Source organism: Heterocephalus glaber, unplaced genomic scaffold (genome assembly GCF_053883595.1).
Source record: "Heterocephalus glaber isolate CG9 unplaced genomic scaffold, H.glaber_assembly_v1.0 deba00001481, whole genome shotgun sequence".
NCBI lineage: Eukaryota > Metazoa > Chordata > Mammalia > Rodentia > Bathyergidae > Heterocephalus > Heterocephalus glaber.
The window spans coordinates 50703241-50715676 of record NW_028258317.1 but is presented as its reverse complement, the minus strand read 5'-3'; the positions used below and the strand labels follow the sequence as shown (position 1 = coordinate 50715676).

The following is a 12436-nucleotide window of genomic DNA, read 5'->3' as shown; positions in this document are numbered from 1 at the left end:
GCATGCACTAAGAACTCTGACTGCTCTAAATATAGAATTGTGGCGATCAGAAAAGGCAGATGTGTTAAAGACCAGAGTGGCTGGGGAAGCTTGGTAGAAAACGCCCCTTATACCTTGTCTTGGATGTAGCGATGGAAGAAAGGGTGGCATAAGGGAGCCATTACTGGTAAATTAAGCAACATGAACACACAAAACTTTGAGTCAGGAATGCATCAGGGTTCTTCTGAGCAGCCAGGAGAGGAGGGAGGATCAGAGAGACAGTGATACCAGTAAGCAGGGCTCTTAATAGCACTTAAATGTAAAACAAAGCTTGTTAAGAGGAATGATTTTCATTTTGCTTTAGAGTTCACATAGATTTCCTCTACTAGATCTTGCAATCCAGTATCTCATGAGTATGATCCCCTGTGACTCCACCTAGTTAAATGTGCCTATAAAATCCCTACTAAATGTACATTCCTAATTAGCTCCCAGACCCAGGAAAAGTTACTCCAAGGAGAGCCAGGGCTGAGTAAAACTAGTCCCAGACAAGATATAAAAAAGAAAGTGGATTTATTTTTAATAAAGTTGTGCCTTATACTTGAAGATCTTCTCTTCCTCTCTAGATGGACCGTAAAAATACTGGATTCAGGGCCAGGGATTTAGCTCAGAGGTGCCGCTGCCTGCCTTCCAAGTGCAAGGTCCCGAGTTCAATCCTCGGTACCAAAAAAAAAAGAAAAATACTGACTTCAAAGTCAAATTCACTGCTGGAAATGCTGTCCTGTAATCCTCCCAGTGCTGAAGCCCACCGGCGAGCAGGCTGTGGCCACACTTTCCCATTTGTCTTTGAGTGGCTGCATTGTTCTAGGGATGGCACAAGACTATCAGCACTTCCCAAAATGCACCGTGCTTACATAGGTTCTGATTCCTTAGATCAGAGTGGGTCCTGGGACTCTGCATTTCTAATCAGCTCTCAGGTGCTGCTCCTGGCTGCTAGATGCACCAGGCCTCACGCTTGTGAGGAACTCGACTTCTGAATAGAGCTTGCTTGATTGCTTCCCTTTCACATTTCTTCCCCCGCCGACGTCGCCCCTATTGTCACCTCTTTTGCCTTTGAACCAACTGTAGATGTCAGTTCACCCATTCAGCATTCATAAGACGTTTGTTGAACCCATACTTCGTGCCTCTTGTGTGGCAAAATGAAGCCTCATGCAAATGGGACATGGCTACAGCTACCTCAACACTGCTGGTCATTATTCGTCTCTGAGTCAAGAGGAATCCACTTTCCTCCACTTTATTTCACAGAGATCAAAAGTGGTTTGTGAGATGGTATATATTTACTAAAATGTATCAAAGTGTATAATTAAGTGGATGAATAATGGTATATAGGTTTTTCTTTTAATAAGTTGTAGATGAGAAAAGCTTCCCTTTTCCTCCACTGCTTGATTGCATGTAAGTCCAATCAGGAAGCTGGAGCTGTTCAGTGACTACACTGACTCTCTTGTCAAGTCGTGTCCTCATTTCACTTTTGGATAGCAGAGAAGACGCAAGTGGAACCGCTCTCCGGCTTCCCCTTCCGGAAGCGCCAGCCTCTCAGCAGACCTGGGCTGGAAGTTGTAAGCCCTGGGTTCCATGGTGACCCTAAGCCAGGCTTCTGAGGCTGAGAACTCACAGCAGAGACAGCCCTTGCCAGGTCCAGGCAGCCAGTTCCCTCCCCACCGCTGTGGCTTCTCTGACTCAGCTGGAGAGGAACCAGACACAGCCACAGAAGAGCCTGGCAGGCTGACTGGCTCGCCACGGCCGGGCTCCTCCAGCCAGTCCTGCCACTGTTCAGAGGCCGGCCAGGTTGGAGCCTCAGTCCTCTTCTCTCTTTCCTGCAGTGAAAAAGGAAACAAAAAGCCAAACCTCCAGCGCTCAAAAGCCAAGACAGAGTGAAGCCATGTCGTGTGGCCCGTGACCTCTCCCTGGAGCATCCAGACCACTTCAGGCACCAGATTCTCTCTCAATTTTCTTCTTCCCTGAACTTCCATATTCTTATAAAGGCTAAGTGGTTTCAAATGTATTTAGCTTGGAGACAGCAGTATTCAAGGGCACCATCTAAGGACTGCCTTTTAGGGAAAGGTTTTGGATGCACCCCGATCAGGTTTTGCTGCATGTATACAGTCAGAGAGTCAGAAAAAAAGAGTGTCGAGAGGTGATGATGTTTTAAAACTGGAAAAAACTGAAAAGGAAGAAGGAATTTGCCCGAGTGACCATAGGAGAGCGAAATGTCCATAATGTATGTAGAAGCAAAAGCAGCGGATGAAAAGACATCTGGCTGTTTGGTGAGGAAACAACCTTAATGGTATGAGAAAGGTTACATTTTGCGATAAGGATCGTAAGTTATGATCTGGGTGTATTTCACCCAACCTTCCCAAGCCCGAACCCCCATCAGTGTCCACACAAAGGGCCACTGGGTTCTTGTACCTGTCCCAAGGGAGGCAGCCACCAAGGCCCCCCTTTGAAGTGGCTCATCCAGAGAAGGTAGAGGAAGACAGCAGGAAAATCAGGCCACAGTAGTTCCTTGTCTGCCCTGGGGTGTGTTCCCCACCACCTTCAGGGTGGGGGCCGCACAGGCAGTGCCTTCCTTGGGCTGTACCCCTGTTTTGCTCTAGGAAAGGCAGTCAGCATTGACTGAGCAGCCCTCCCCAGTGGCAGTGGCCTGGCTAACTAGGTCCTCATACATCTGACACCATTTTCCCCCATAGACCCATTTTATAGATAAAAGAAATGAGGCTGAAGGGGGTTGTGATTAGCCTAGTTATACAGCAAGCAAGCAGCAGAACTGAGATTTAACGTGGGATTTTAAATGAGCCTTCCATTGGGCCAGGCTATCCTTGAGATGGGGTCTGGTACCCATGAGGCTGTTGGAGAAAGCCACTGAGACACCAGGGAGGTGGCAGTGCCTAGGGGTCCCTCATGGTCACTATAGCTCTTCCTGTGGAGAGGCCAGGGTTCCTTTGGTGCCCTGATTACAAATAATCCTCCTTTACCCTAAAACTGTGGATCATTTATTATTGAGAGTGGGAGATGGTTCCTCAACTTCTCCAGGATCTGCTAGATCCTTCCTCCATTTTGGAAGCTGTGGGTTTTTCACTGGGCCCTGAATGGAGATTTTCTAGTTACCGAGAAGAAGCTGAGAAACAAAATACTACAGATTGGGACTCTGTAGTCATAGTTTCAGCTTGATACCAGAGTCATCTGCCTAGATTTAAGCTGCCAATATCATCTTTATAAGGTAGCATATGTGGTATGGGAGTTAGGAGTGTGGACACATGAGCTACATTGGCCTGGGTTCAAATTCCCATGCTCTTAACTAGTGTGCCCTTGGAAATCTTACCTACCCTCAGTTTCCCCAACTCAAAAGGGAACTAACAATAGTAACTATATCCTAGAATTAGTGCCAGAATGGAATGACTTAGAATAGGACTTCATATATACTGTTACCAATAAGCACATGATTATTCAGTGGGGCAAACAAGGAACTGACCAATCTGAGTAGGAAACAGAGAATTAATCTCATTTTAATATAGAGACCCAAAATGTTTGTACTGTAAGGCACCATGAGGCTGAGGAGACATTGGCCTGGGAGTAGCAGGGACCTTGGTCTGGATCTACTGGTTGTTCCCACATGTTTGAGAGTCTGGACAGAGCATTTCTTTTCTTTGCATCTTAGTTTTATTAACCTTGAATGAAAGGAATTGTACTATGCAAGCTCTGATAGTACAGTGTTCTCAGTTTGTACAAATGGCCTCAACCTGGCTCTATCAGCAATAGTACTAATCTTAAATGTCCCAGATTTTATCTCTGTGTTATTACTCTTCTAGCCATTCTGTGTGCTTAACATATTTAATCTCTAACTTATGAGGTAGACTGTTATTTACCTTCACATCACAGATGAAGAAACTGAAGCACGGAGAGGTTAAGTCATATAATGTCACAAAGCCAATAAGTAGCAGAGCTGGATTCACAGTTGAGCACTCTGGCTGTAGGGTCTGTCCTCTTACCTACTATGTTGTGCTGTTCCCTTTAGGAACTATATTCATTTGCTAGTAACAGACAATATAAGAGTGGCTTAAATAATAAACTTATTTTTCTGTCTCATAAGACCAGAGATGGTCAACATAGAGCTGTGTGGTGGCTTCATAAAGTCATCAGAGACCCTGGCTCTTCATTCTTTTGCCCTGCCATCCTGGATTCAGTGTACCCATTCCCTTGGCCACAGTATGGCTGCTAGGGTTCCAGTTATCAGGACTATATCCCTTATCATGACCACATCCCAGGCAAGTATGAGTAGTAGAAATGAGGAAAGACCAAAAGGATATCCCCTCCTTTAAAGAGCTTTCCCAGTCACCAGCTAGGTGACTGCAAGGGTAGCCAGGAAATATTTTTCAGGTGGGCACACTGCTTGGATTTCCATTAGTAACAAAGAAAGGGATTGCATATTGATGAAGTAACCAGCAAGTTTTTGGCACACTGAATGACGGGTATTGGGGGCCATGCCACAGGGGCATCACAGAGGAGAGAGGCCAGGACATGTGGAGGTCGAGGGCTGCATGACCTCCCTCTCTGGCAGCCAGCCAGCTTCCTACAGAGAGGCCCAGAGAGTTAGGAGCCGTCTTCTAGCGAACCACCGGGTGCCCTTTCTGGGCCCCATCAGCCTGGCTTCTGCTGGACTGTGACTGCTAGAAAACCTCAGGCACATCTGTGGCAAGAGAGTGCTGTGTCTGAGGACCTTATCAGCAAAGGGAGCAGGGAAAGGTGTGGAGGGTGTCTGGGATGGTTGTGTCCCCGAGTGAGTTCAGATGTTGGGGACCTAGTGAGAGTGCTACAGATGAGGCTATTTTTAGAACATTATTGGCACTGAAGTTCCACAGTTCTGTGCACATTTCCCAATAGCCATGGTTAATCTCTAGAAGGGCAATTTAGTTCATGGCCCTCTTTAGTTTATAGATTTACATTAAGATAGTAGAAATTATTTTAATTTTAATAAAAAGGTGCACATAACCCAAATGCCAGAAAGGAAGATTCAGAGAAAATGTAAATGAAGGAATTTTATAAATTTTGAAAGCTGTTAAAATATAAAATAATATTACTACATAAAAATCAATATTTCACTCTAGTCATTGATATACAAGGTATGATAAGAATACAGTGAATAGGGCCGGGGATTTAGCTCAGTGGTTCCACCGCCTGCCTCGCAAGCGCAAGGTCCAGAGTTTGGTCCCCAGTACCAAAAAAAAAAAAAAAAGAATACAGTGAATATTTTTTAAAAAATATATTGCAGTAAAAAAAAATACATTGCCATTAATCTCCCTCAAAATATTCCCCCTCACTTCAAACACATTTATCCCATCATTCTTGCCTCTTTCTTAAGCAGTTCCAGAAGTCTTTTTTCATGAGTCTCCTTAGTTCCACTACCATGGCAGCCTCAATGTTCGTAATCAATTCAAAACTACCTTTTTTTTTTTTTTGGTACCGGGGATCAAACTCGGGACCTGTGCTTACGAGGCAGGCAGCAGAACCACTGAGCTAAATCCCCGGCCCAAAACATTTAGCTTTCATGGTCATCTTGACTTTGGGGGACAGCCAGAAGTCTCACGGTACCAGATGTGATGAGTAAGATGGATAAGGACCCATTGTTATGTTTTTAAGATCCTGTCTTTCTTTAGATGGCACCTGCCAGCAGCATTCACCTTGTTTTTGATCACACCTTGTAAAGACACTCCCAAAAGGACTTTCAGAACTGCTTCAGAAGGTGGCAAAAAGGATGGAATAAGTGTGTTTAAAGGGAAGGGGATATTTTGAGGGAGATTAATGGTGATGTGTCTTTTACTGTAATAAATGTTTCAAAACATTCACCATAGGACTGGGGATTTATTTATTTATTTTGGTACTGGAGACTGAACTCAGGTCCTTGAGCAGTTCCGGCGCCTGCCTCGAAAGCACAAGGTCTCCAGTTTGATCCCTGGTACCAAAATAAATAAATAAATAAATAAATAAAAATAAAACATTCACCGTATATTTTGATTACCTCCTGTATGTGTCTTTGTAAAACACTCAGGTTATCTATTACTGTGTAACAGAGTACCCCAAAACTTAGCGGCTGACACTAGGGAGCAGGGAAAGGGGATGTTACTAGAACCTCTGCAGTAAGTCCTAGTCTCCTTTGGGCCACGGCAGCACAAGGCGAATTACAGGAAAGGTAGAAAAATGAGACTCTGAGAAGAAGCTAAGCTTTGAGTCTGATTAGTGCTGCTCTGGGCAGCAAAGAGGAAAGCCCCCAGCTTACCTTACATCGGGAGAAACAAATGTAACAAATGACTTGCAGAGAGTTCAGTACATCGGCGTAAACAAGATGTAACAATCCAAGAACAATGAGGAACTGAGTGGATGAAGATTTTGTTCCTCCCGGGATGTCTTCAGCTGGTGTAATCGTGTCCTGGAGAATCACAGCATCACCAGACCATTGAGGTCTCAGTTGTGACCGGAGACCAAAATGGAATTATGTCTGGGAATGCCATAGCTGGGCTGTAGGCAGGAGAACTAGGCTAACCAAATGATTTTTCCCTAAAATTATGTAGCATTGTTTCCGACATGACACAACAATGTTGAGTTAGCCGAGGTTCTGGGGGTTGGCGAGGCTCAGCTGGGTGGTTTTTGCTTGGGTGTCTCACCCAGCTCCAGCCGAACAGTGTCTGTGCCCAAATCCCTTGCTAGCTTCCTCACTGGCGAGTCTGGTGTTCCTGCTGAGAAGACTCCAACAGCAGGGGCTCCTCATCCCTCTACCACTCTGTGCTCCTCCTCTCCTCCTATGGAGCAGCTTCAGATAATTAGACTTCCCACATAATGGCTCAGTCCCCTTATGGCACATGACTAGAAAGAGGGAGGTAGGGAGGGAGAGAGGCAATATTACCTCTTTCTCTGGGTTACACAGCATCACTTGCACCATAGTTCTTTGCTTTTATTTATTGGTACATTTTAGGTATACAATGTTTACATTTATCATTGGGTGCTTGTACCTGTACATGATGTATCTTGGTTCTTATTTTTTCCCCATTACCTGTGTGCCCTTCAACCCCTCCACCCTTCCCTATTTACATAGATTTTGTTTCCTTCTTTTTTTCTTTTCTCATAATTTTTCCTTTCCCTTCTTTCCTTTCCCCTTCTCCTCCCACCACCCCTACCCGTTTGGACCTTTTCCTATTTCAAATTATCAATTATTCATTTTAATCACTTTAATCCTTATTTACACTTTCAGTTTCTCACACTAGAGAAACTATTCGGTATTTACACATGTGTGTCCTATTTATTTCACTTAAGAGTATGGCCTCAATATGCATCCATTTAGCTATAAATGTCTCTAGTTTCTCGTTCTTTATGGCTGAGTAGTACTCCATTTAAAAAAAAACAAAAAAAAAAACACATCTTCTTTATCCAGTCTCCAGTTGGTGGGCATTTGGGCTGTTTCCAAGCTTTAGCTATTACAAACTGTGCTGCTATAAACATGGGTGCACACATATCGCTGTGGTATGATTCTTTTAATTCTTTTGGGGAAGATCCCCAGCAGGGGAATAGCTGGGTCAAATGGGACCTGTAGTCCTAGTTCTTTGAGGTGTCTCCACACTGATTTCCACAGTGGTTGCACCAGTCTGCACTCCCACCAACAATGGAGAAGGGTTCCTTTCTCTCCACACCCCCACCAGCATTTGTTATTGGTTGATTTCTTGATAGCAGCCATTCTTTGAGGTGGAATCTCAGTGTTGTTTTCATCTGCATCTCTCACATGACCAGTGATGTTGAACATTTTTTCATATATTTATTTGCTGTTTTTATTTCTTTGTCTGAGAAATGTCTGTTCATTTTGGAAGCCCATTTTTGAATTGGGTCTTTGAATTTGGGGGGGTCTCATTTTTTTCAATTCTTTATATATTCTCGATAGTAGACCTTTGTCTGAGTGTACCACAGTTTTTACATTGAGGCAGCCACAAAGAATCACCCTTGTTCTTTTTTTTTTTTTTTAGTAGAACATTTATTGATACATTTTAGATATACATAATGATAACATTCATCATAGGGAATTTGTACCTTTCACGTGGGAAGCACATGCCTGCCATGTTCCATAAGCATGAATCTGCCCTTTAATTCTCCCCAAAATCCTAGGAGATCATAAGAGTTATCCCCATTTTACAAATGAGAAAATTGAGGATTTCAGTGATTAAGACATTGTGTTGATGAGTATTAGCTGATTTCAACTTTAATTCTGTTTGCATATAAAGCACTTAGCCCAGCCCAGGACACAGGATAAGAGATCATCTATGGTAGCTAGCTATTCTTGCTTCTGCAAACAAAGACTAGAGAGAGTTCAGTTAATTCTCCCAAAATTGTCAGAGCAAACATTCTCAAATTTAAAAAAATCTAGCTTCTGCAGCCTGGTCACGCCTCTTGTAATCTGCTGGTGTTAACTGACCTGGGCCTTGGAGTCATCCTGAAACTGATTGTACTTTATACATGGTAGTATCTTATAACTAACTGTTATTTAAGTAATAAAACATCATAATACAGGGTGATATGTATTTCTCAGGAATCAAAGGCTATATAACTTCCCCTCCAGGTCTTCCCTAAAACCTTTGATAAGAGATCCCTAGCTACACTACAATTTGCTTCAATTAATGTCAGACTTACAAGACAGGTGAAAATCCAGTTAAGGGAGTCCTTTTGGCTTCTAGGTGAGTTGTCTCTCTTCTATAGCAGGCTTTTTCCACGATGGAGTTGCAGTCATGTGTTTCATTTTGCCTGAACCAGGCTGCTTTCCCTTGTCCCACAGCCAAGTGCACCCTCTTCCTCTTTGTCACCTTGATGACAGCATTAATAGGCAGGTTTTGGTAACGATGCCTGAGTGTCTCTGTAACATAACTCAAATCTAGCAGTATCATTAGGAAAATGGTTTATACTGCATTAATTGTGTTTTTTGGAAGGATAATAGAATTATTTCCAATTATTGCATGTCAGCTGTTACAACCATTGTTTTACCCCTTTATGGCTTATTGATTTGTAAGTTCCTTCAAGTAGAATGATATAAAATAAAAGGCAAGACTTTATCCTATTTAAAGAAATGATTGTTTTTCAGTCTCATTTTCCGTTTCCTTGGCCATTCTATTTAGCCCTCCATTGTGTCTCCATGTCTCTTAACTATATTTTCATTTTTTTAAACCTGTTTGTTGACCTCCTTAGGCCTGCCACCTCTTCACAGTGTTATCTTGGGCATATATCCTAATATTTCTGGATTCAGGGGTGAAACAGATGAATTCTGACTTCCTGAGGCACCTGGTAAAATTAAACAGATAATGTATATGAAACTCCTTGCATAGTGTCTAGAAAATAACAAGCAAGTGGTTCCCAAATCTGGCTAGGAGTCCTTGGTATCCCAATAGTAGCTTTCCAAATATAGAGGTTTCTGCGTTTTACCCTTCAGCAATTCTGACTCATGACGTCTGAGAGGGGGCCCAGAAATCTGCATTTTGAAAAAGCTCTACAGGTGATCCTGTTAGCTCACTGAATTTGAAAACACTCTTCAAAGTACTCAAGAAGTGTTCAAGTCTTCTCCAAATTTCTAAATATTTCAAACTCATATAAAATAAAACCTCATATTTTTTCTCCCACCCTGATTTTTCATCCCAGCTGCGGTGAGGCTGTGGAGAAAAACAAGCGTCTCATCACAGCTGATCAGAGGGAGTATCAGCAGGAACTCAAAAAGAACTACAGCAAGCTGAAAGAGAATCTCAGGCCAATGATTGAGCGGAAAATTCCAGAACTCTACAAGCCCATATTCAGAGTTGAGAGTCAGAAGAGGTAAGAAGGACGCAGAAGAGGCTTCTTGCTGGGGATGAGAGCACATTTGGGGTGTAGCAAATGGGGAGCTTCGCTGCTCTCAGCTGGCGAGGCTATGGACCTTGTGCCTGTGTTTTCCCAGGGCTAAGTTATGCCCTGTGTTGGTTTTGGTTGGTTTGTTTGGGCACAGCGTGAAGGGGTCTAGACTTTCTTTATTTACGCATTTACTGAGTTCTCCAGCATTGATGTCCTTTTCTGGAGAGTGATTTCCTTCCCTGCCCTCTTTAAAAAGCTAATAATCTTCCTTCTGCATCTTCTCTCCCTCTTTCTCTTCTTAATTTCAGACAGTCCTTCCACAGATCTAGCTTCAAAAAATGTGAGACCCAGTTGTCACAGGGCAGCTAGGAAAAGTCATCTTTACCCATGACGACTGAGGCAAGTGGCCAGGAGAAGAAGAACTCACTGGTATTTAAATCATGGGACGGCTGCAATCCAGGACGGACCACATACTCCCTGTCCCGTGTTCGGAAAGCCAGGGGAGCAGATTCGGGCCACACGATGGGGAGGGGCACAGAGGGGATGGGTAATTAAGGGTGACTGTATTTATTAAAGAGTATTTTTCGCACTGTTGTATTAAACAAAGCTTAAGTAGCTTCTCCTGCTGCGTGGTCAGTCACTGGCCACCTGAGGAATGACTTCCTCTCACCTGCATTTGAATGCACAGGATAAACTGAAATTGCACAGGAAAAAGTGGAAAACTCGCCTGCCAGCCTATTCCAAGTGAACTTCACCGGTCTTCTCTTTATGGAAAGGAGGCATGAACTCCTAGAAGCATAAAACACCTCAGCCAGTCTCTGAGGGAAAGCCTTACTCGAAGTCTAAACATTGCGATGGTTGGGAATCTGGGAATAGATAGATGATTTGTGAACTTGCTATGGTCTTTGGTAACAGTAGACCAATTGTTGTATAGTTATTTTTGCTTTATTGTTATAGGTAAGTTAATTTAACAAGCTTTTGTAAAAGGATACACTCAAAGCACTGATCTAGGTGATACATGGTACCCAGCACTCAGTCAGAAATTGCTGATTGTGCATTCGCCTAAGTGGAAGAGATTTTCCTATAACATTTTGTTTTTTTTCTTTATCTTGTTCTCATTTATTCTTTTTTTCTCTCTGGGACCAAGTGTATTTTTATAAAAAGCTAATATCTCTGCTTTCATTTCGGAACCTTGTGCTATCTGTCCATTACAAAATATATTCAGTTTTTAATTCTTTGGACGGTGTACTTTAAAAGAAAGATGAACAAAGTTATTATTTGAGAATTAAATTATATATTTTGAATATGATTGATATTAAAGATAAGAATCACAAGCAAAATGTTTCCCTTTGCAACTCCTGTTTTTACACTTTGACTATTCAAAAAGTTGTAAAGCTTGAAAGAAGCTTCAGAGAAGCAGAAAGACGCATGATTGAGGCCTCGGTCAAGCTGTACTATCCAGGGAGCTGCCTCTAATGTGTTCGTGAATCTTGGTGGTCAGGAGAGAATATTTGGCTTGGATATTCTGGAACTTTTTGCTTATCCTGTCAGGTACCATGAATGTATACTCTGAACGAGAACATTTGTTTTAATAAAATTTATTTGGCTAAGTGCCAAACTTGATTTTTTAGGCACTTGTAGCAGAACTTTTTCTAAAGTGTATTTATTATATACCTAATAGCTTTCTACACATGATGCACTTTAATTGCACACCTGTGCATCACCATCTGTGCAGGACACACTGTGTGAGAGCAGGTACACTCGTTCAGAAGAAGCATTTGTTTGGGGAGACCAAACAGATTTATTCTATAAATTCTAATTTATAGAATGTCCACAACTTCTGGTCTGGCAGGACCATTCCTGGAAGGGAATACACAAATCTTCCTGAAGAAGGAAGATTTGGGCTTATCCTATCCTGGAGAAGGGGGACAGAAAAAGATGGAGGTGGTGATGTTTTGCTGTGCCAGTAATTCATATAGTGGAGTAACTTGACAAAAAAGGGTGCAAATGATCGGAAATCAGAACCATAGGCCTGAAGGGGGTGGGCTAGGAAGGGTGAAGGAGACAGTGAAATGGAATAAAGTTAGGTTCCAGTAGGAAAAAGCCAACAATTCAAATTGTGTCTTCTGTGCAGCAGTAGTACCCTTTTGTGCCTGGCCCATAGTGGGTACTTGGTTGAATGTTTGTGAGTGACCAAAGTAATGAATGAAAGTGCCCATTAGTGATGCTTTCTGCCAAACTACTCCTTTTCTGTAGCTCTGGGTGAAAAGCAGCACCTAAGGGAGGGCAGAAAACAGGATCAGTTAGTCTCAGAGGAATGGCTTTCCCTTCACTTGACTTTACCTATGACTAATGCATGAGAAAGAACTGTTTCTTTTTCTACTGCTTTCTCTCAAACCATTTCCAACATTGTCTGTAATCAAGCCAGGCTTGGTAGCACACATATGTAATCCAAGCACTTTAAGAGGCTAAGACAGGAGGGTGGGAAGTTTGAGCCCAGCCTGGACAACTTAGTGACTTAGTAAGACCCTATCTAAAAAAAAAAAGAAAAGAA

At 42.7% G+C, this 12436-nt stretch overlaps 1 protein-coding gene across 4 annotated transcripts in view; it reads left to right on the top strand.

Moving 5' to 3' along the window:
- The window catches only part of Dock8 (dedicator of cytokinesis 8), a 231693-nt gene extending 220165 nt beyond the window's left edge, over positions 1 to 11528 (top strand). For all 4 annotated transcript variants that reach the window (XM_004838202.4, XM_004838200.3, XM_004838199.3 and 1 more), the window contains 2 exons: positions 9697 to 9867; positions 10191 to 11528. In XM_004838202.4, coding sequence (XP_004838259.1) covers positions 9697 to 9867; positions 10191 to 10251 — 232 coding nt within the window. In that variant the 3' untranslated portion in view covers positions 10252 to 11528. The remainder of the gene's footprint in view (positions 1 to 9696; positions 9868 to 10190) is intronic.
- The last annotated feature ends 908 nt before the right edge of the window (positions 11529 to 12436 follow it).